The sequence below is a fragment of the Melozone crissalis genome, unplaced genomic scaffold (genome assembly GCF_028551555.1).
Source record: "Melozone crissalis strain CALT ecotype California unplaced genomic scaffold, PUWL_Pcris_2 ptg000045l_1, whole genome shotgun sequence".
NCBI lineage: Eukaryota > Metazoa > Chordata > Aves > Passeriformes > Passerellidae > Melozone > Melozone crissalis.
This window is the reverse complement of record NW_026535823.1, coordinates 12,184,999-12,209,058: the sequence shown is the minus strand read 5'-3', so window position 1 is coordinate 12,209,058 and position 24,060 is coordinate 12,184,999. Positions and strand designations below refer to the sequence as shown.

Sequence of the window (24,060 nt, the reverse complement as noted above, 5' to 3'; positions counted from 1 at the left end):
ATACGAAATGTTGTCTTGCATATTGCATTTTAAAAAGAAATTTGTACAGTTTTTAAGAAGTCTCCTTTTTATCTCATCTTTATTTTGAAATACTGGCTATTGTGTGCTTGAATTACTATAGTACCTAGTAAAAGTACTCTGGAACCCTTTTTCAAAACCAGTAGTCCTTGGTCTTGCTGGCAAGGAAAAAAAATTAATGGCAGATTAGCCTCTGAAAATCCTTTCCTGTTAGCTTAAATAAAATCTTCCACTGGAAAATGTTTCTCCAATTCCTCAGTATGCTGTCTTGGGCTTTATTAAGAACATATATGTAAGTTTTGTTTGTAAACATACTGAAACTCTATTAGAGCCTGTGTACCAGCTGCAAGTTCTGTTGAAGGACTTTGCAAAAAAAAAAATAGTTTGTTATTAGTGTAAGTTTATGGAAGAGAAATAAGATACAACCTATAATTTTGATTTTATTTAATCAAAATGATGTGGAGATGGAATTTGTTAATTTGAAATAATCCACTCCTGCCTATAAAATGTTTTTGTGTAACTCTCCTGCAGACTAATTTAGGCATTGGTATGTTCAGAAGCATGGGAACCCCTGCTGTACCAAACTCCCACAAACTGTGTTAAACAATCATGAAATCAAACAACAGATTAACCCCACGTTTGTCCCAGGAACTAAGTGCAAGTACTGGTTGTGTCAAGGGAAAATTGTATCAGCAACCCGGTTCAGTAAGCTTGTAGCAAGCTTTCTCAAGCAAGCTTTCTCATTGTTACTGGGTTTAGATGGTTTCGCATAATATATTTTTATTATCAATGTGTCTTTCATGGGTGCATGTATCCATTGATTCCAGCACTCTGTTTTTATTTCTTCCCCGGGTGCTGCTTGGAGTGCCAAAGTTACGGAAGCGTCACAGCCATCGTGTGTTCTTTTAATTCCTTTCGCACCATTTTTTCTCCCCTTTTCACTGGTGCTTTGGCTATACACGGCAGTGCGGTGTAGGCGCGGTACTGTGAGGCTGCCCGTTTGGATCGGGGGGCCCTGGCTGGGATCCGGGTGGGCCCGCAGCGCTCCCGGGGCACCGGAGCTGTGCTCGGTCACCGCTCGGTGCCCCAGCGCTCACACTCGGCCCGCCGGGGCTGCGCTCGGTCACCGCTCGGTGCCCCAGCCCTCACACCCGGCCCGCCGGGGCTGCGCTCGGTCACCGCTCGGTGCCCCAGCCCTCAAACCCGGGCTGCCGGGGCTGCGCTCGGTCACCGCTCGGTGCCCCAGCGCTCACACTCGGCCCGCCGGGGCTGCGCTCGGTCACCGCTCGGTGCCCCAGCCCTCAAACCCGGGCTGCCGGGGCGCCCCCTGGTGGCGCGGCCGCTGCCGGGGCCGGGCCTGGGCGGAGTCTGGCGCAGCCAATCAGGCGCGCCCGGCGCGTTCAAACGGGGCGGGGGCGGTGCCGCGGCCCGAGCGGAGCTGGGCGCTGCGGGGCGGCGGTTGAGGAGGGGCGCGCTCAGGTGAGGGACGGCCCGGACGGACCGACCGACCCACCCTTCCTTCCTTCCGCGTCCCGGCGGGGCTTCCCCTCTGCGGGCCGCGCTCTGGGCAGCCGCGGGGCTGTGGGTCGTGGGGGGCGGCGCCGCGTCTGGAGGTGCAGCTGCCGCCACCTCCGCGCCCTCTCGCTGAGGGCGGGCCCGTGGCTGTGCGGGGTCTGCCGGGGCTCGGCCAGGGAGGGAGGGACGGAGGGAGGGGAGCTTTGCTGAGGGGAACGGAGCTGCCGGTTGCTCCAGCTTTGAGCGCTTGCGTTTCCTATCTAGTTAGTGGTTGTAATTCTTTAAAAGAGGGGAATGAGCATATTTCTCATTCTGAGTTCAGTTCTCAAGAACTGAACCTCATTCCTTATTGTAGAACAAAGTAGGCTTTAATGGGGAGTTTCACTTTTCTCCAGAAAGACTTTGTTATTATTCATAAGGCACAGCTGTGGCGAGAGGAGGGGAGAACTTACAAGATTTATGTTAAAGGGTGGTCTTTCCAGAATACACACCATTCATAGCTTACATCCGTGTTTCTGTATTTACTGACTGCTAGAGGGAACCACAAAGCTTGTATTTTACTAGTCACGTAACATACTTTCCTGTCTGAAACTTGTCTGAGCAACAAATACACTGCTCTGAAATGTTGACATTTTCCTCAAAAGTTGTGAGCTATGAAAACTGTACAGTCATGACATGTGTAAGTGGATGTAATTGCATAAATTCTGACAGTACTCTGAAAGCTACTACTTAAAGTGTAGCATTAAAGGAAACTTTTGTTGGAGCAGTGGCTAAATGATTTCTTCTACATCACTTGCTCTCATCTTGTTTTCTTTTTTTTTTTTTCTGACCATCTACTGCTGTTGTTAATGACACTGCAGCTTTTAAAGGATCAAAGGCAGGTGACTTCTTGTTGGCTTGTAACTATGCATTAAATGCAGTTGACAAGTCTGCAGTGAGTATTAATATCAAACCTGATACAACCCAATAACTATGATGCAGATGCAACAGGGAGAACATGCTTTCCTATACAGATTATATATATAGAGCTTTGAAAATATTTACATGTAGAAAGGACAGGGAGTATACTTTACAGTTTTCTTTTATCCCCTAGGCCAGGTGTCTCTTGTTTTGCTATTTGTACCAGAGTGAACTAAAATAACATCCAAAGTTACTGCTAATAGTCATCTTTATTTCCTGTTCTGATACTGGGTTATATATTGCATATCAAAATCCTGGTAAAAATCTTCCTTCCATGTTTACAGACTTCCTAGTCAAGGTTAAGTTTGTTGTTCTGTTGGTGTCTGTTAGCTGTGAAACACAAAGAGTGTAAATAGATGTGAGTGAATGGAGACATGATCTGGAATGTCCTCAGTTTGGAAATCATGGTAGATCATTTGGAAGAAATATCCATGGTCATCTTTTTGCTAAATAGTTAGATTGTTCTTTTTACCAACCGGTGCTCTTTCTGATGCTTGGTTTGCTTACTGAAACAAATCATAGAAGTCAATAAATCAAGTCAAATAGCCTTTTGTTGGAAGCAGTCATTCAGATATAAAAGATTTTTTTTTTTTAAATACCAGAGGTAAAACAGGATACTAGTTGTTCTTAATGTTTGGGAACATGTAGTGCAGTGTGTCTAAGGAGCTCCCCATGCAGCAAAACATCACTTACACTGCACATCAACATCATAAAAATTTATTTGCTTTGTCTCCCCAGATTCCTCATGAAGCAGCAACTAGAAATAATCCTTTAGGAAAGTGCTGTACTTTTCAACATTTGGGTTTTAATTAGCTGGAAGAGAAGATGCCTATTTACACAGTTCCTGCCAGGAGCCCTGCTGGGCCAAGATGCACAGCCACGTTGCAGAAACCTTCCTCACACAGTGCCCTGGCCAGCAGTAAAGCATCTGGGCAGCAGCTGAGGTCACAGGCACTGGGAGAAAAGGATGGGCTGCCTTCATGTCCTCAGAGTAAGACTGAGGAAGTAAATAGGACCTATGTGATTTCAGCTTGTGCAAAAGTGACTGATGTGTCAACTTCTTTTAAACTGGAGGGCAGATTGACACTCCAGAGGAGAACTGGAGCAAGCAAAAAATCAGTGTCTGGTAGTGACACAGCACAGAGTGCAGAGGAGCTCCAAACAGGGAAAAGACTGACTCTGCGCAGGCGTGTGAGGACTGGCTCCACAGAGAGGAGTAAAATTAATCAGAATATTGTGCCTACAAAAGGAAATGATGAATCTGATGCACAAGGAAATGACAAGATTGCACTTCCACAGAATATTAAGGGTACAGATGGTGTTAAACCAAACCTAAAGTTAACTGAGGGTCAGTCAAGTACCAAGTTGCAGCACAACCTGAACAGCAAGGATGCCTTTGGTTTAATTGGTGGTGTCTGTGAAAATGCCATCAACACGTGTTTAAAAGATAAGACAAGCACTGCTGACATAAAGTTTCAAGATGAAGCTCCTAAATCAGAACGGTTCATTACCTCAAAATGTGCTAATAGTCTGTCAGGAGGGCAGCTGAATGAAAAAGGCAATATAAATAAGGTAGCTGGAAAGCAAAAGGTACAGCACTTGATAAAGCACAGCAGCTTGGAAAGACCAAGGACACCAGCAAAGGTTTTAACAGAAAGATTTGCACTTACACCAAAGAGCAGCACTTCTCAAGACCAACCATCTCTCAAGCCGGCCTCAAATGAACAAAAACCTCATCTGCAAATTTTAGCCAAGAAATTCCCCAGTGTCTCCAGCTCTCTTCCTGTGAGCACCAGTTCAGAAACAAAAGGGAACCCAGAAGGTTTAGCTGAGAGCAGCAGTGCTGGGGAAGATGTTTTCAAGGTGAAAAACAGCAAAGTGATTGTAGCTGTGCGGGTGCGGCCCTTCAGTAACAGGTTCGTGTCCTGGGCTTATTTCTGGTGCTAACACTCTGTGTTGAGTTCTGCTTTGTTCTTGTTGAGTTATTTCATCATTGATCCAAGAAGGATATACTACATACCTACATATCAGGTAATTACCTGATACTTCATGCAACACTAAGATTTTATTGAGAAACTGAATTGATTTTATTGGTGTTTGGGTCTTTTTTTTACATATTCATTAACAAAAGTGTTTTGAACCTTAATACTCTGTATGTTTATCTGATGGATATTTTTAGCAATGATCATTGATTTTTTAATTTTCCATTAGACAGTGAAATTACTAACTTAAAGCATGCAGCTTATATATTTTTTTTTTATTTTCCCACTTTTTCCCTTCAGAGAGAAAACTGAAGACTCATTCCCTGTGGTCTCCATGAGTGGTTCAGAGACAATTGTACAAAATCCATCCACAAACCAAGTTTACAGTTTCAGTTATGACTTCTCCTTCTGGTCTTTTGATAAGAGTCATCCTAATTTTGCAAGCCAAGCAATGATTTATAAAACTTTGGCACTGCCACTCCTTGAAAGAGCTTTTGAGGGATACAATGCTTGTCTTTTTGCTTATGGGCAGACTGGCTCTGGAAAATCATACACGTAAGTTGCTAATAATAATTGTTAAAATTCTGCCAATTGTTATGCAGTCTTAAGTAATGAAAGAGGTGGAATGGAATAGATTTCAGAGTGAATGAATTGTGTCAAAATGTTATTGTGTATTTTAAAAATAATTATATCAGTATTTATAGCAATTAAACAAAAGTTAACTTTAGAATATTTTTGTGTATGTAACCCTGACTTCTTTCTATTTTTAATGGAGAAAATAAAAACTTTTCTGAGATTTTAGGGAAAAAACCCCTTTATTAATGCAGAGAGCTTGTCAGACTCTCCCAGTGGTGTTTTTCACCAGTGTTTGTTATTTTGTGCATGAAGTGGCATAGTAAAGTATAGCATGTTTTTTGGAGAAGACACTTAAGAGATCATTATAATTAGGGTCCTTATGCTTCAGAACTTTAAAGAAATTCAGATGTTTGTGGCACTGCTTATTTGAAATCAAATCTTTGCACAAAATAATCCCAGATAAGTAAGACTTTTAGGGTTTATAGCCAATTGTGTATACTTTATTTATATTTTTGAAATAGAATGCCTAGTGAGCTGTTTGGTTTCCAAACATGCATCTATTAAAATTAGTTTGAGTTTTATAATTCCTATCAGGTGCTATAGATTTTTAATAAGGGTAGTTGAGGACCAGAAATGTTTCTGTTCAATTTACAATAAATATAGAACTTAAACAGAAGTAAGTTCCCTCTCAATGAGTGAACTTCCATTTTAAGTGGATGAACTCAGTTTTTACTGACACTGCTGTTTTTACCTTGGTCTAAAAGAAAGATAAACTCAGGGTTGCAGCTGTTATCCTGTTTGTAGGTTTGTTGTGTTGTATTTGGATTTTTTTCTTTCACTTAAACAATAACTTACCTTTGTGTTTTGAGCAAGACTGAAATTAGTATCAGCGTCCTTTGGTCAACTTTACACAACAGATTTGTGCTGTGCAGCACTGTGTGTCTCCAGACTGCAGGGAATTAGTCCAGTGCACTGGTGTGCTGCTGTGGCAGAACTCAACAGGAGCAAACTGCACCAGGGCTGGAGACAGGCTTAGGTTGCACTGGAAGTGTGCAGAGAATATGAAATGCAGGCGTGGTATGATACTGGACTTCTGTGGGTTTAGACTCTTCAGCTGCTGTAGAGTCTTAGTTTGACTTGGGTTTTCAAACTATTTCTCAATGGATGAAATAGAAAATACCTCTGGATATCACCTTGTCCCACTCCAGATTTAGACAAGCACCAATTTAGATCAGGTTAATTTCTGTTGCTTGTTGTTGTATAACTTAGATGTGAGAGGCATGGCAATTGTAGAGCTGTACAGTTAATGTTAAAACTGCCCATGGAGAGTCACAAACTAAACCAGCAGGATTTTTGACTGCAGGATGATGGGATTTGATGAAGACCGAGGAATAATTCCAAGACTTTGTGAAGATCTTTTCAATCAAATAGCACAAATGGACAAGGAACAGGTGATATGCTTGTGCCATTGGACTATGGGGAAAGTGATATTTAGTGCTGATCCCTTTATTAGTGTTCATATTCTTCTGCTGATTCAAATCTTATTTGTGTTGATAGCTCTGATTCATGGTGTTCCCTAAACAGTTAAAATCAACATTGTTTTGCTTCCTTAATGGCAGTAATGTGAGGAAGAAATATGGGCATGATATTTTTGTTGTCAGTAGACAGGGATTCTTTCCTCTGTATTGCATGTCTTACATTTTAAGATATATGTAAGGAAAGGCAAAAACAAAATCCCAGTGGGCTCCATACTTTCAGTGAAGGCTGTAAAATAGAGCTCAAAAATATGAATTTATTGTTAAACATCACGTATCAAAGCAAAATGCACTGTAATAGTATTCCACTTCTAGTATTCCAGGTCAGTATTCTAGCTGAAACAAAAAATAACTACCCTCACTTTCATTTTTTGTGTGGTTGTTTGTGTCTGTAATGACTGACTATCATTAATTTTATTAGGTTTTGTATCATCTTGAAATGAGCTTCTTTGAAGTATACAATGAGAAAATTCATGATTTGCTTGTCTTTAAAGCTGAACATGGACAGAAGAAACAACAAGTAAGTTGCTCACAGAATCAAATATCTGCATAACATTTAAGGAGTGGCATTTATTCTGAAACAAAAATGCACTAATGACAAGTGATCATTGTCTTTAATCTACGTACATTAGTTGTGAACTATGGGATTCAAGTAAAAAAACAAATAAAAATATCAAAATATCACCAGATGACTTAAAGCAAAATGCTTGTCACTGGACAAATGCTGAGCAATGCTGAAATAGAAACAAAATGATTCAGTAGAATCCATCAAACAAGTTAAAATCTCCCCTTATATACAAAATGAAGATGATCTTATAAGCCTTTATAAAAAGTCTCCTAGGATATATCTAAATCTCCAGCTTATAATAAGAATCTTCTGTACAATATAACTTGAGTTATGATCTTGTAATTTAGATGGAGTTTTCTTTTTTTTTTTAAACCTGGTTGTCTCTTAAGGAGCTGGAGGAGGGGGAAAGAAACAAGATTGGACTGATTAACTAGTTAAGTATCACTAGTTAAACCAGTTTAGCTAGTGTTTAGCGGTTGTGTATTAAAATATGTAGAACTGTAAATTAAAGAAATTTGTCTTAAGTAGTGTATGTAAGGAAGGAATTTATTATGTCTGATTTATCAAAAAAAAAAAGTACTTTCTGTGCTTTGACATTGAGCACTATCCTGGCCACTTGTGTATAAATTAAATATTAGTTTATAATAGATGAAACAGATGGTATGCAAAAGTTGGTATGCAACATCCACCTTGCTGTTGAACTAAGTCCTTTAACCTAAGCTTAGATGGACTTGTTATAAAGAAATGAAGACTCTACTGTGTTGTCTAAAGCAAAAGTGCTTTCACTCTGAGTTTTGTTAGTGATTTTGGGGTTAGCTACTTAGAGCCATAATAGATTTATGTTGTAGAATCTTTTATTAAGATATTCCTGAGTACTAGATCTAACTAATGCACTCCTAATAATTTTTATTTTGAAATTATTCTCATCAGCTTCGTGTAAGAGAACATCCAGTGTTAGGACCATATGTGGAAGGCCTGACAGTGTAAGTCTGAACTTATTTGTTAACTGTTTGTTATCTGTACTTATTTTAACAGAAGTATGGTGTAATCCTGAGAAAGGATATCTTGAGGGCTCTATGGAAGCTTGTGTACTCACCAGTAAATTAAGCAAGATCCTAGTGTTATGTAGTATTAGAGAAATGCATACCCGTGACTAGCTTGATATATTTTCTTAATTGCCTTAGTGAAATCTAAAAGTGTAGAAGTCTCAAGACAACTGCAGCTTTCATTATGTATTTGTATTTTGTTTGTAACTGGGAAAATGGTTCAGAACTCAGGCAGGGAAATCTATACAAAGAAAACTGAACCCAAACTTTCTAATTTTTCTCCCCACTCTAGGAACGTTGTCCGTTCTTACTCTGATATTCAGGTAAGAGTTTTTTGGTTACTAAAAGGGAATACAAATATTTTTGCCTTCTCCTTTTCTGGTTACTGCTGAAAAATAAATTCCATGGATGGGAAGAAAATGTTTAACAGACTATCCAGTAGTCTATGATATTTCAGCTGATTTTGTGAAAAGGTGATGTAGACTAGTCCTGTATAATGGAGCTGAATAGATTTGTACAGTCAAGTATCACTGTTCACATTGTTATTTCTAAAATTTAACTTTTAAGTCTTCTCTTATAGTCATAATTTGTCTTAATAAATGTATTTGCAAACATTTTAATCTTCAGTTAACCATCCAAAGTAGGGTTTGGTTTCATGTCCTGATTTTTCTCTTTTACAGAGTTGGCTTGAACTAGGTAATAAGCAGAGAGCAACAGCTGCTACAGTAATGAATGACAAGAGCTCTAGATCTCATTCTGTCTTCACCCTTGTCATGACACAAACCAAGGTATTCTGGGGGTTTTGTGTATCTGTTCAAATCTGGTAGTAGAAAGTTCTTTTGTGTGTACAGCCTACAAAATTGTGAGAATATACTTGAAGATCTTTGAGTTAAAGCACAGGGCATTTTAACGTGGCTTTCTACAGCACAGAACTTGTTTTATTTTACATGCTTTGAGTAGATTCTGATGTCTTTGTGCTAAGTATATTTATAGCAGCAGTATAAATATGTCTAGGCTGACAGATCTAGGAGTAGTTCCAAGCTTCTCAGTGTGAGTTTTGAGATGTAACAGGAATCCTAATTGAGGCTAGATTGAATTTCACACTGCTGCCAACACATCTTAGCTTCCAAGAAGGTTGGGCTGTGTGAGGTGTGTGGCTGTGCTGAGTTCCTGCAGGCAAAAAACTGGGGCACTGGTAGGAGATGCAATTTCTGCTCAGTTTCAACACACTTCACTGAATAAATGTTTTCTTGCTTCAGGATGCTTCTTCCCCAAGTGTCTCCAGGATATAGGGACTACAACTGCTCATCTGATTTACAGATGCTTAAAAGACAAAACCTGACTTAGTGACGTGAGCCTGAAGACAGAAATGGAATAGGTAGAGCTCCTCAGGAGTTTACAGACTGTCAGTTTTCTCCATCGACAAATGACTTGTTGGCTGGGGCATTCTGGTCTTGATTGGTTTAATATTTTGTCCCAGTTTCCTGGACTTTCTCCTTTCTTCATCCCCTTGCCAGTCTCACCACTGTTATTGATTTTTCTCTATCTCAGCTGTTCCTGAGTTTTTCCACTGACTCCTTAACTCATCTTCATTGGTCTAAGTCAGTAACAGCTTACTGATTTGCATGTTTATTGGATAACTGCAATTGGATTGACTGCAATTATCATGCACACTTCAGAGCCAAACCCCTGGTTTGGTAATCTGTTTGGTTTGCAGTTTATGCTTGTGCAGTTATTCAGCCCCAGCTAACTGATACTGTGGTTATAAATCTGAACTTAGTCTCCTTCAAGGGATATACACAAGAGTATCCTGTCAAAACATAAATGGCAGCATGAAATTTTTATGTATTTAATGTGACCTGCTTGTCCAATTTCTGCTCCTCCTCAGGGTTTTTATTTTGGTTTGAATGCCAGCATCTCCCTTTCTTTCCAGGCAGAATTTGTGAATGAAGAACAGTGTGATCGCAGGCTCACCAGTTACATAAATCTCATTGATCTGGCTGGCAGTGAGTGCTGTACAAAGGCTCAGACCACTGGAGAAAGGCTGAAGGTAAATCAAGAAAAGGCTGGACTCCTAAGAACCCCCCTAAACTCCAAAGCATGCTCACCTAACAGGACTTCTGGGCAGGAACTGTAGCTATAAAAGGATGTATATAGCCCTTATGCTTACCAGTATTGCATCACATTTTGCCAGTGAGAGTGGGTGGCCTGAAGAAGCTCTTGAACTGTGCAATGTGGCAGATCTTGCTTAGAACACCTCTCCCCATGTTATGTACGCCTAATGATCCTGCAGAAGGAGGGAGGGGGAACTGTTTATATGACTTTGGAAATCATGAAACCAATATCACATGGAGTTGAGGCTTGCCCCTTTTTAGATTTTTCTGATAAGAGACTTTATTTCAAGCTGTCTTTGTAAGTTTGATGGTTCTTAACACTACTTATTTTAAAGGCAGGGTCTTTGTTCTTTCCAAATGAAGATGCCCTTCCATCTTACTGGTTTTTTAATAACTGGGGACATTTAAGGTGGTACAGCTGTAGCATACATTGAACAAACATAATTAATCAACAATATAGTTGTTAACATCACACATGAAACTGCAACTGTATCATAAATATTTGTATTTTTGCTTTGTGTAGGAAGGTGTGAGTATCAATAAATCACTGTTGACCCTTGGAAGGGTTATTTCTGCCCTGTCTAAACAGTCTCAAAATGGAAAGAAAACTTTCATTCCTTACCGGGAATCTGTCCTTACCTGGTACGTACATTATATAGCGATTGAGGCTCTCTGAGGTTGTGGTTTTCTCATCTATTCATGATGCATCTCTTCCCATCCTTTCTCTCCCTATCTCTCTTATGACCTGTGGAGGGCAGAATTTGCCTGTTGCATCAGATAAAGACCAAACAGAAGCTTGGTTTGTGTTTTAAGCAGCTAACAGTCCCTCTCAAATAAGTAGCAAAACCCTGGGTATTTTGTATTTAATCTGTTCCAATTGGGAAGTTTTGAATTTTTCTGTCAGTGTGAGGGATTGACTGGTATTGTCCTGTCCAATGAAGGCTGCTAAAGGAGAGTCTTGGTGGCAATTCCCAAACAACCATGATAGCCACAGTGAGCCCAGCTGCCAGCAGCACGGAGGAGACGCTCAGCACCCTTCGCTATGCCAAACAGGCTTGTTCAATTATCAACATTGCTAAAGTAAATGAAGATGTCAATGTCAAACTAATCAGAGGTGAGCTTGACCTTTCAGCAGTCTTTCAGGGTTGTCATTTGCATGTGTGTTTAGCTTATTTCTTATAAGAGTTGTTACTGCTAATATTCTGTTGTGTTGACTGACCTCTTGTCAACTAGACTAATACAGCTTGGGATGTCTTCCTTTTAATATTATTGTTCTTTGTGAGCTTTTTTATTTTCCAAAATGCAAGTGAGATCTTAGGCTACACTTGAGAACCAGAAATAGAGAAAGATGCTTTGTTTTAAAATAAATAACAGGATTAATTTTGTACTGTTGTACTGAAGTGTATTTTGCCTTTATTTTTTACACGTACTGTATGTCTGGTTTGTCTCATGTAGAATTGAAAGCTGAAATTGAAAAACTGAGGGCAGCTCAGAAAAGTGCTCTGAACACTGATCGTGAAAAATACAGGCGTTATTTGCAGGAAATAACATCTCTGAGGGTAGAATTGCACCAGCAGGAGAGAAACATGGCAGAAATGCAAAGGTCAGGCACTCATTAATGTCTTAATTTGAAACAGTAAAATTTATATGCTGTAATTTTCTCCTAATATGTTATTTTTCCCATATATTAAGGGCCTGGAAAGAAAAACTTGAACAAGCAGAAAAAAGGAAATTGGAAGACATAAAAGAATTACAGGTACATTTTTTTTCTATAGGACATAAAGCAGAAAATATAACCTCAGCAAGCCTTGCAGAAGAATGAGAACAGTGTAAGATTTGGTTTCCCTAATACTCACCTTGCAACAGATTGCTGTGACTTCTTTGAAAAATTTAATGTAGATATTCATTACTTTATGAATGCATAAAGTAAATTGTTTTTTAATGCAGAGCTCTTTTTTATCTAGAAAGCTGGAATTGCATTCAAAATGGACAATCATTTACCAAACCTTGTCAATCTCAATGAAGATCCTCAGCTTTCTGAGGTGCTGTTATATATGATCAAAGAAGGAGAAACTACAGTTGGAAGGTGTACACCAAATTCAAAACATGACATCCAGCTTTCTGGAGTGCTGATTGCTGATGACCATTGGTTTGTAGTGTTGTTTTTATATTTTAAATTTCTTCTTACCCTTCCCTTTCTTTTGGAGTCACTCTTCCTTCTGGCAGTAACAAAATATAGTCTTCTAGCCAAGACAATACTATGTAGGGATATGTTTTGTACTACTCAATGATTAAGGCAGCTACCCTCTATTCCCTCTAGAAATCTGTGAACTGATGTAGTTGAGTTTCTTTGTTTATTACATTCATGTAGCAAAGGTTTCTTCTGCAGCATTTCTATAGACTAAGACCTGATCAAATGATGCTGTGTGATAGATAAATGTTACATTAAGTTCAGTGGAAAAGTGAAATGCCTTGACAGTTTTAATTTAATAAAAACAGCAGCTTGGCTGTTCTGGAGAAATATTGCTCAAAGTGCATTCCCTGCAACTGGTCCCCAAAAAAATGCTGTAAGAAATGTAACTAATCAGTTACTAAAAACATGGAAGTCACATTATCAAAGAAATTCTCAGATGGCAGGGTATTGCAGTAAGTTTCTCGCAGTGGATTCCTAGATATAAATATAGGTTCTCTACCAAAATATAGGTTGTCATTCAGTAGTTGTGTTGTACCTAAGTAGTATGAAGACAATACACACCTAGGAAAACAATAGCATCTAAAGCTTAGGAAGCAGCACTTGCAATTATCATGAGCTACTAATAGTGCAAATGTTTCTTGTTTTCAGTGTTATTAAAAATACTGTTGGCAAAGTAAGTATTATTCCACTTAGAGAAGCCAAGACATATGTAAATGGGAAATGCATTTTGGACCCAACAATTCTGCATCATGTAAGTAATTGATCTGGTAATAGTAATTTGTGCATGTGTGGGTTTCTTTGCTTTGTTAATATCTCAGCTTCAGACTGCAGGTTTTCTGAGAATGCTTTGTAACCATAAATATTTGTCTCTTCTCTTTGATTTCTAGCTTCACCTGCATGTTTTAAGAACTGAAAATTTGCTTATAAATCTGAAAGTTTCAGCAGAATTTTTTTTTCTCCCAATAGGGTGATCGAGTGATTCTTGGGGGAGACCATTATTTCAGGTTTAATCATCCAGCAGAGGTTCAGAAAGTTAAAACACCTTCTTGTGGGACCTTGTCTTTGCATGATGGTCCAAAAGATTTTGAATTTGCCAAGAATGAGCTACTGATTGCACAGCGAACACAGTAAGTATTGATTCTTCTTGTTCTGAAAAGAAGTTCAGTTGTTAATTCAACCATGCAATTAGTTTTAGAAGTAACTGAAGATTATTCATTATTTCACAAGGGGGAAAGTAGCAACTCCATTTGTAATGGAAGTCACAGACTTGGCTGGAATGATGTGCACCTCTAAGGTTCAATCACCACAAGCTAATCCAGACACCAACAATGTAGATCGCTATTAGAGAAACCCTGAGCTCCAGGGGTCCTCAGAGTACTGTTTATCTCTTTATTAAGGTTTCTCTCCAAGCATGTGATGAGTCTGAAAATGGCTTTTGATGTTTCAAAGAGATTTAAAATCTGATAAGTAAATGCCTTAGGAAAATGAGAAGAAACCAAAGTAATAACCTTAGGTCTTCTGTGATGGAGAATTTGAGAGACAGTGAAATGTTATTTGTACTTCATTATGGGGTGTTATTAAACCAGAGGACTCATTGATTTAAAATATAATTTTATGTCTTAATGTGATTTAGTGAATTTCCATCACAGTCTTTAAATTTGTGAAAATGGTGTAATAAAATAAATGTGGAAATTGAGTGGATTTGAAATTCTGGAATGTCTTGAATGTCTTTCATATTTACATTGGAAGTGTCGACATTTTGTCCATGAAATTGAAACCGTGCAAAGTAAGTTTTTGTTAAAAAACTTATGAGAGAAAAAAAGATTATAATCTGTATGCATCTTATAAGAGACAAACAGCAGCAATCTAAATGTATGACACTTGTAGGCTTGAATCAGAAATTGAAGAGGCACGACTCAAAGCCAAGGAAGAAATGATGCAAAGCGTCCAGATAGCAAAAGAGATGGTTCAGCAAGAACTGACCTCACAAAAAGAAGCGTATGAGAGCAAAATAAAATCCCTGGAAGCAGAGGTGGTAAGTTGTCATTGCATCATTACATGAAATCTATCAATCAAGTAAACCAGAAACTGTAGCATGTGGTATCTGTTTTTTCAGTGCTTGCTTGGCCTTGCTTTGTGTGGCTTTGGTTTTCTTTTGCATATTTTAGCAGCATGTTAGAGAATGCAAAGCCTCATTCTTGAAAAAAAGTCAGCCTTAGTAACAGAAGAAGTTGTAAAGTCATTATCCTTTTCAGAGTTACTCCAGGAATTGTAACTTGTAAGCAAAGAGAAATACTTACAGAATATACCTTTATTGTATGAGGCTTTTAATTCACTATACTAGATTGATTAATACAGTTTTATTTTGTCTTTCCAAGCTTGCATGCTGCTTTGTAATTGTTTTTTTTTCAGTGCAGTTGCAACATGCATAAGTTGACATAAAATTTGGTATATTGTGGTAAAAAAATAATGATGTATCTCGTATCTTACATAGTCTACAGAAGACCTAAAGTGATGCTTGTGAACTGGGATAAAACCATTGCTGACCTTGGGCTGTGTAGGTCAGAGGCTGCACATTTAAAATGTATGGAATATCTGCCTGAAGGATGGGTCAGAAATTCTGTAGGAGTATTCCTCCTCTCACTTTCCTTTTTGATATTAGAGAGAAGAATCTCGTAAGAAGCAAATCCAAGAACTGAATAACCAAAAAGCCACAACCAAAATACAGGAGCTGGAGAAGGCAAAGAAAAGCCTTGAGCTAGAACTCCACTTCAATAAGAAGCGTTTAGAAATGGAGACCTTAGCTACCAAGCAGGTGATTGGAAAAAAAACCTTTTAGGGCAATAAACTCTGGTTTGGTTGGGGGACTTTTTAAAATTATTTTTTTGAAAATCAATTATTGTAAAGGAAATGATTTTATGCAGAAGAACTGATGTTTTGTTTGCAACCTGAGTATGCTAATGTATTAATGTTGGGGATTAGCTAATGCTGATCTCATTTCTTAAATAATGTGGATGGTTTTGTTCCTGCACCAAAATTTAGCAACTGTTGCCTTTGGCAAAAGTTATTACTCCAGGCATTAATGTAAGTAATGTCTGAGTCTTGGCTGGTGTTTATATATATCTGACTGCTGCAACAAGTACAAGCTTTTAAAAAAGCTGTTCCTCTTTAATTCCAGGGTTTTTTTGAGCATGGTAATGTGTAAGCAAACCCAGAGAACTGTCAGTTTGAAAATTAATTATTTTATATTAGCATAGCAGATGTCCAGTATAAAATTCATTTTGTGAGTCTTTAAAATGCCAGGAACAGAAAATTTAGCTTCAACAAACAGTATTAAGAGTTGAGATTTTTTTTTTTTAGTACTGCCCATTTTCCCCCAGGCTCTAGAAGACCATACTATTCGTCATGCAAAGATAGTGGAAGCTCTGGAAGCTGAGAAGCAGAAGATTGCTGAGGAAATACATGCCCTTCAGAAGAACCATGGCAGTGGGAATAAATCAGTGATGGGTATGTAATGCATGGTGTTACAAAGGCAATGCTGGCTTCTCTTTTCTCAGTGGGCATGGGTGATGGGTATTGATACAGGAACCTTTTCTGTTCCACTGATACTTCTCCAGTGATCCTGACCAAGAACAGCCTTCTGGTTGTTGCAATCCTTTCTATTCATCAGCTGTATGTATGGACTGCTTTAAAAACTCTGTTTAATCCCACTCAGGGTGGTTAGGGGGACATACCTGTAGTCTGTATTTATTCCAGTTACTTAAAAGTTGTTTCCTGTCTGTCTCCACTGGTTAGGCATTAACTCATTGGGGAAACTGAGTAACAGAATTCATTTTTTTCAGTTTCTTATCTTGGAATAATAATAATAATACAGTCTCTAGTCTTATGCCTCTGTTTCTGAAATACCCTTTACCCAACCATTTAAAAGAGTTATCTTGCCTGGAAGGGTAATGTTTTCCCAATGTGTTGAGAATTCTTGGAACTATTGTTGGCTAAATTACTTTTTTGCTTTTGGATTGTAGTTTCTTTTCTGCCTTTTAGTTTTTAAACCCCAAAGTGGTTGCATCACATTGTTTGGTTCACAAAATCAGTATGTTCTATATTCTTTATTAGTTCCACTGAACTGGAAGTCTCTGAAGCTGTCTGTGATGATTAAAGAGGCTAATGCCATTAGCACTGCACTAGGGAAAAACACTGTTTTCTGCAGGTCAGTATCTGAGTTACTTAATTATAATGTGTATATGTAATAGTTATATAATATTTATGTATATATTTGGGGATGGATTCAGTATGTGCAGTGAGCTGTTGGTGTTTCTTTTAACAGTCTTGTGCAATTGAACATGATAAATTTCTTTTCCAAACTATTGTTAGTTGGTGTGTAGCTGAGCCTTGGTATTTTGAAATGGGAATTTCTAATTTGAATTTCAGATCAAAACTTTAAATGTATGCTATAGACAATTAACTTTGAATTTAGTGTGCTTTGAAGGTGAATCTTCTGATGCCCATGTCCATCTTACTTTGGTTCACTTATTAAAGTGGTCCTAAAGCACAGTAACTGAGATGCATGATGTCTGAGGAAATTTTTGTGTGCAGGTCACGTTTTTAGTTTCTGTACAATCCTACCTACCAGTATCTTATTTATTTTTGTAATATTAATTTTTGTCTTGATTTTTGTCTTCTTTTTTTTTTTTTGACTTTCTCCAATTCTTAGGCATGACAAAATTGATGATAAAACAGGAACAGTGTCTTCTATTCAGGTGCAGGTTCGTAACATCAAACTGGGAATAACAACTTTTTGGAGCCTAGAGAAATTTGAATGCAAACTAGCAGCAATGAAGGAACTCTATGAGGTCAGTAACAATTGAAGAAGAACCACTAGTAATCAGTAATATTTTGTCAAAGATAAGGTTTTGATAATGCATACAGGAGGAAAATCTTGGTGATTTTTTGGGTTATATATCTTAAACAGCAAGATACATGACTACTTCTCACTAAAAACATGCAGATGCATTTGTCTATTAAACAAAAAGAATACAATAAAAATAAATTACTTTATTCAGGTCATTTTGTATAGAGTAAGAAGCAGTAAAGCAAGGACTGCTTTGTGATTCTTTTGGTTGTTCAATTGTTTTATATTGTAAAAGAACTTGAATTTCTAAATTGAGTTTTCATTATTATGTTCTATTTATCCATATGTTGACTACTTTGTCGCTTTTTCTGTTTAACTCTCGTCCTCCCCTGTGTTTCCTTTATTTTTTCAGAGTAATGATAGAAATAAAGCTGCTGCTGATGTGTTTTATGATCCTGCTGATGAGTGGGAACCTGACCTTTCAGACAGCTCCATTTCCTCGCTTTCCAGAAGAAGGTAAAAGTAATTTGTAGCTACTCTCCTATGCTTAAAACAAAGCAAAAAATTGTGTAGCTATCTAAATATATCTTGTGTAGATATATTGTGTATATCTAAATATACTTCTGTTCCACTCTCTTACTTTCATCTGGCGAGTCTTCTCTTGTATTCACTCATTCTCTTGGATTTCCTCCATGGACAAATAAAAGGAACAAAAGTTGCATGTAGAGCTTTCCAAAGCATCAGTGCAGAGTGAAATGTGTAGTTTTTAATGTTTCCTTCCCACTTTTATACCGTCAAAGCATTGTTTTTAAGGAGTAAATTGCAAATGGTCTGGGACCTTGCATTTGAAGTTTTAGCCTTATAACAGTATTTATAACTGACTCACACATTTGTGCAAGCTGTAGCTCATCATGGAAATGCTTGATGAGGAGAAATGCTTTTCTTTTCAAGGTTTTTCATGTTCTTTTATCATCCTTTCTTAGAAGTAGAAGCTTCATGAAGAACAAGAGAATTTCTGGATGTTTGTCTGAGATAAAATTGCAATCTATTCAGAATAAACAGACTTCCTATGTATCAGGTACTTTCTAAATAGCAGAACATATTTCATTTCATACTCAGAATTTGAACCTACCACATGCATAAACTGGGGTGCTTCTGATGGTTGTTTGAAAATTATGGGTTGGAAAGCAAAATAAAAAATGTCCTATTTATGATACCTTCAAATCTGTAATGTCAAGCTGTTCACAGTAGGGGTCTCTGTATTTTTGATTATCCTTTCTTAGGGCAAAACCTTCCTGACCAGCACTTGATAAGCCTAATTTAAGAAATTTATCTAAAACATTACTTTGCTTAACTATGTGGGTTAATTGGAGAATGAGGCTGAATCCTGAAACAGTAATATAGAGACTTCATTTGCTTGAGTTGTTATTAATTCAATTGCTAAGGTTTCCCCAAGCTTTTGTCCAGGTTTTACAACCTTTGTTTTCCTGAAATATGGGATGCTTTAGTCTTCCAAATATTTGACTGCATTCAGTTATTTTAGGTTGGTTGGATTTTATTTTTTTATTTCTCTGTAGCTTTGATTGTTGAAACAAATGTATTCATGCTAAGGAATTTCACTATGGAATTTCTCTTTGGACTAACAGAACTTATAAGCTGTTTAGAACATTTTGCACATTTTTTTTCTGACTCACTGCCTTGAGTAAGTCAATGTCTTTAGAAAAGTCATTAAAAAGACACATGGACTGCTAACTCCTGTGAAGAGTTTCATGCATGTATTTTTTGCTTTTAACTTGTACAGGTTCACTGAACAAGTCCAGCATGTGCTCAAGCATTTCTGAATTGTTTCTTCCTGGAATTTGCAAGGAATCTCTAAGTTCAGCTTTAGATTTGCTGGAACAGAATCATGAAGGAGGAAAAAGCATAGCAGATAGTCTCCTTACTAATTTGTTAATAATTTTTTCTGGGGCATCTGCCATTTCCAAAGCCTATGAACAGCAAGATGAAGAATGTCAGGAAAACTGTAAGTCTCATTTTCATAATGGTTTAAACATTTCTAATGACTTGTCTTTCAGATGCACAAGCATTTATGTGTTTGTCAGTCACAAGAATTAATGTTCCTCTGTTCATTTGCAGAATTCAATTTTCATTTCTTTCTCTTGTAGTTTTCTCTCTTGATCGTGCCGCTCAGTCCTACAGCATCAGAATTGTCTCTGCTTTTGACCAGATTGTGGTTATAAGTAAACTCTGGCTTAATAATGTCCAAAAGTGTCCTGGATTTAGAAAAGTTGATGAAGAAATGAAACAGGAAATAAAGAACTTGGGAGGTTATTTACAGTTGCTGTTGCAGGTAAAGCATATTAAAGAATTCATCTGTGTGTAGAAAATTTTTCTGCATTAATGCAGTATTTATTATAGTATATATTATTTGAATGCTAAAAGCATTTAAATGTCCAGTGTGTGTAATGACAAAACAATGCACCTAAGGAAGATAAATAGCCAAGGCTGCATTTTTTTCTGGCTAAGCTTGTAGTTCCATGTGCTAGGGGAGAGTAATGCAGATTTCCTGTGCCCAGGCCCTGACAAAAGCATTGGTTCTTACTGATAAAATGGTAAAATGAAACATGCAATAACAGCAAATGATAGTTTAGACTATGAAGTGCTGCTGTTTATAACCTCATAAACCAGTGGCCAGTGAATATTATTTTTGTGCACACTACAGCCTTGTGAATCTATTGTTCCTTTAAAACTATGTAGTATAATGGTATGGTTTCTCTGTGGTTGCAAGGCATGATTTTTTAGCTGTTCCAAATAAGTCATTGGAAATAGGCAGGTGTAAAGCTGCAAATGCCTGAGTACTGTGTGCTAGGAACTCTTGCTGTACAGAAAATGTGTATTTGACCAGGGGTGCTTTCTGGCATCAGTGAAAGATGTGCCTTTGTTTCCCAGGGGTGTTCCTCAGATATATCCTCGATGGTAACAGAAGCATGGAGCAAAGTGAACCAAACAGTGAAACAAACAATGAAGTACATAGGACACTTGGCAGTAGTCACAACAACCAATATTTCATTTCCTGAAGAGAACAACATTCCTGCCTCTAGTTTACAGGTGAAGAAATGTTTCTTAGAAATACTGATTATGAATAGTAATTCTAGTGTTGAGTTCACACTTACTATTGGTAACTGAACTCAGGAGCAAATTGTCCCATATAGCAACTTCATCAACCAAATTAAGTACATTTAGAGTTTATCTAATACTTCAAATTTAGGGTGAAAATGCATGTATTAATACCCTTGACTTTTTTCCCTTAAAAACCACATCCTTGGAATCTGTGTAAGTTAAACCTATGAAGAGAAATAAGTGTATGGTGCTTTTAGGAATGTGCCTGCACTGAGATGATACATCTGTTTCACTACTTATATTTTAGTAATCTGTATCCAAGTACCACATTGAATATACAAAAATCTGACCTGAGCTCCTGTGGTCCAAGGAAGATGTGTCTGAATAGACTTGCACTGAGTAATTTGCTCAAAACAAACTTATTTCTAGTCTACTGTAGAAAAATTGTTTTAATTCAAGACCACATTAGTTTCTTTAACCATTGCATTTGGAACCTTTGTTTTAAAAGGAATTTGTACTTGCCATTTATGATGGAGTAGGCTCAGGACTGGAGTGTCTCATTGATGCTGTACAGGAGAAAGCAAGAATAGTACAGAAAGAAGTTGTGAAACAATGTCCACAAAATGAGGTGAGATGAAATGAAGATTAATAACTGCTACTATATCTTGGAGGCACTTGATCATGTTTTGTTTCTTGTGCTTGTATTTTAAGTCATGAGGATGATGCTGTAGGGAGTTACACAAAGTAGAGAATAAAGTATAAGGAATAAGCACCATAGGTAAAAATATTTCTGCAGCTGTTTGAAAATTCCAGTCGGGAAGTTTGGGTACCCCTTGGAAGCACACCACTTTCATAGTGGGTAAGCCCTTTTGACAGAGAGCCTGGCTGAATTCCAAGAAAATACTTGGGAAAGAGTGAAATCTTCTGAGTGATAAATTGTTCCTCTCAAGGACAGCAAAATTTTCTGCCTACTCTGGTTTTCACTGTTGTCATTCTTAATCCTACAGATAGTAGTGAAACAATCTAATATACTTTATTTCAATGTCTTTTGCTTAACTCCTAAATGCTTTGGGTATCCAGCAAATGGAACTGAGCACTCTGCTTTCCAAATAATGCTGTTCACTTGCAGCTAATTCTGAAGTATCTGCTGTACATGCTTGTCTCTGGAGCAACTACTGTAAGGATGGAAAGAAAATGCCAGAGCTACCCCTGCCACTTAGAAGGACAGAGATACAAAGTTACAGGACAACCTTTCTGTAGTGAATATTTAAATATGTTCATTTGATCCTCCCCTAGGAAGGGGTTTAAAACCCTGCAGATGTAATTAATGTTTTCTACCAGTTAATGTTTTATTTGAAGAATTGCATGTTTAGTTGCAGAAAATGCTATTTCTCTTGGGTATTTCTCTCTTTAGTATGTCAGTGTTTGCTCTTTTTCTTTTAATGTACCTTGACTTGAATGAAGTGTACAATATAATTAAAAGTGTCTTTGTAGATTCAAAATCGAATAAAGGATAACGTGATGGCATTAGCCAGATTCCTTGAAAATAACATGTCTTACTGCAGAAAGGTAAGAGAAATCTTTCCCAAAATGTATGCTTTGAGTCTGGTATTTAAATTTTAAGGATGCATTTATCTAAGAAGAGGACTGTGTATGTGTGTCTGTGTGTGTGTGTATATATATATATATATATATATATGTACACATGCATACATACTGTATATTTCTGAATGCATGCTAACACCTCCTGTCACAGCAGCATTCCTGTGACTGGAAAACTAACTTTCCTTGCTGCTGCATTTCCACTCAAAACTCACTTATTTTAATTTTACTTAAGATAAAGGATTTCTGGAGGTACTTGTATCTTCCTTTTTGTGCTGATCTTGAACAGCCTAACTACCTGTTGTGGTTTTTTTTTAAGTTGAAAGATCAACTTTGCTGATGTAATTATTTTATAACTACTGCCATAGTTTATTTCCATAGTTACTGGTATTTTGAATTAAAAGCCAGTATAGATGATTTAGCCTCTCAGAGCCAAGCAATTCCTGGATTTTCATGTCATTTACTCTTTTCTTCTTTTCCTAACCCTGTCAACCATGTGCAGTTGTGCATTCTTTTCAGTGCTGTCTTATATGACGTGACACTGATTTGATTTTGTGTTTCAGCATTGGCTTGATCTATGTGACTGAAACCATAATAGGCATATTTAGTAGTTAATACACTGTGTTGTATTTGATTCTCTTGAAATTGCTCTTTATTAATACAGAGGGAAACAGAATCTCAGCTGCCAGAAGAAGAGTCTCTATATCGAGAAATAAGGAAGAGCACTAAGATTGCAGTGAAGTGTTTGGAATTGGAGCAGTGCCTGACTGAAGTCTGTCAAATTGTGTCTTCCATGTTCCAAGGTATTGGCTGAGTTACCACCTGTAACCTACAGGCTACAGGAGACTTGCAAAGGGAGAGGGCTCTTTGGTACCTGCAAAATGCTGCAGTTGATTCTTTTTGTTTCTGTTTCTCATAGGGTTATACAGAAACACCAGCCCTCTCAGGAGCTTTGCAGAAAATATTTCTGTCATTGCTGGATATTTTAACAACTATTTCAGTTTATTTGCCTTGGCTTCTGTGAACAACCCTATCCAGAAAATGCATGAGCCTTTTATGAACCTGGATGAATTGGACTCCCTGGTTGATTCCCTTATTATGAATTTTGAACTTGAGCAAAGACAGCCATCACTGCAATCTCAAATTATTTGTAATGAAACTGCTGAGACTCGAGGAGAACAGGTTGAAACAGGTCAGGTTGAATTTGCTTGGAAACAGGATGGGATTCCAGAATGCACACAGACTCCAGAGCTTTCAGCTGGTAGGATAGAATGGGTATAAAATGTTATTATCAAGAAATTAAAGAGAACTCTTTCCTATTGCAACATATCAAAAAAAGCTACAATTTATTGCTAATATTATTAGTGAGTGAATGGTGGGACAGTAAAATGCCATGTTTGTGTAAGTACCCTATATTTCACCAAAGAAAAAAAAACATTCCTAAAGAGGCCTTCAAACTTCCAAATATAATTCCTTTTGTTTAAATAGAAGTCTATTACTGCCTAAGTTTATAAAAATAATTTTATTTTTTTAAATTTTTGCTTCACCTCAGCTGCATTATAATCTAGTAATGCTACTGCAACTTGAAAGTGTTTTTTATGCCTTTTCTTAAACAGAGCAAAAACTTTGTATTTATTTATGTAGAGGAAAACACAAGCTAGTAAAAGTACTTTACAGCCTTATTTGATGAATGTTTTTTAAAGTGGTTTTTAGTTCTTTGAAGAAACTGCACTTAAAGTATCAATGATGCTGTTCAAAGTAATCTGAAGTAAGTTTGTGTTGGGTTTGGTGGTAGTGAGTTATCTTTTGATCGCTGAAATCATTTTCTCTACTATTCATATTGAAATAGAAGCATATCTGTTCCTACATAACATATAAATGATCCCAGGTTGTAGAGAGCTTCCCAACGCACTATTTCCTTGTACTTGTAGTCATTGTTTACCAAGCCAACAGTGTTGAGAAATTCAGAAGGTAAAAGCTA

General features: G+C 37.5%; 1 protein-coding gene across 1 annotated transcript; it reads left to right on the top strand.

The window, feature by feature from the left end:
* The first annotated feature begins 3,318 nt into the window (after nucleotides 1-3,318).
* Nucleotides 3,319-23,360, top strand: KIF14 (kinesin family member 14). Its single transcript, XM_054286127.1, has 29 exons — nucleotides 3,319-4,409; nucleotides 4,776-5,030; nucleotides 6,415-6,502; nucleotides 7,008-7,106; nucleotides 8,085-8,137; nucleotides 8,493-8,523; nucleotides 8,881-8,988; nucleotides 10,134-10,250; nucleotides 10,838-10,956; nucleotides 11,256-11,428; nucleotides 11,770-11,917; nucleotides 12,007-12,070; nucleotides 12,279-12,463; nucleotides 13,157-13,259; nucleotides 13,475-13,635; nucleotides 14,396-14,543; nucleotides 15,171-15,323; nucleotides 15,889-16,015; nucleotides 16,622-16,715; nucleotides 17,220-17,358; nucleotides 17,770-17,873; nucleotides 18,341-18,435; nucleotides 19,159-19,380; nucleotides 19,523-19,707; nucleotides 20,307-20,465; nucleotides 20,986-21,105; nucleotides 21,972-22,046; nucleotides 22,744-22,882; nucleotides 22,999-23,360. The coding sequence occupies exons 1-29, from the start codon at nucleotides 3,319-3,321 to the stop codon at nucleotides 23,358-23,360; spliced, it is 4,917 nt and encodes a 1,638-aa protein (XP_054142102.1).
* The last annotated feature ends 700 nt before the right edge of the window (nucleotides 23,361-24,060 follow it).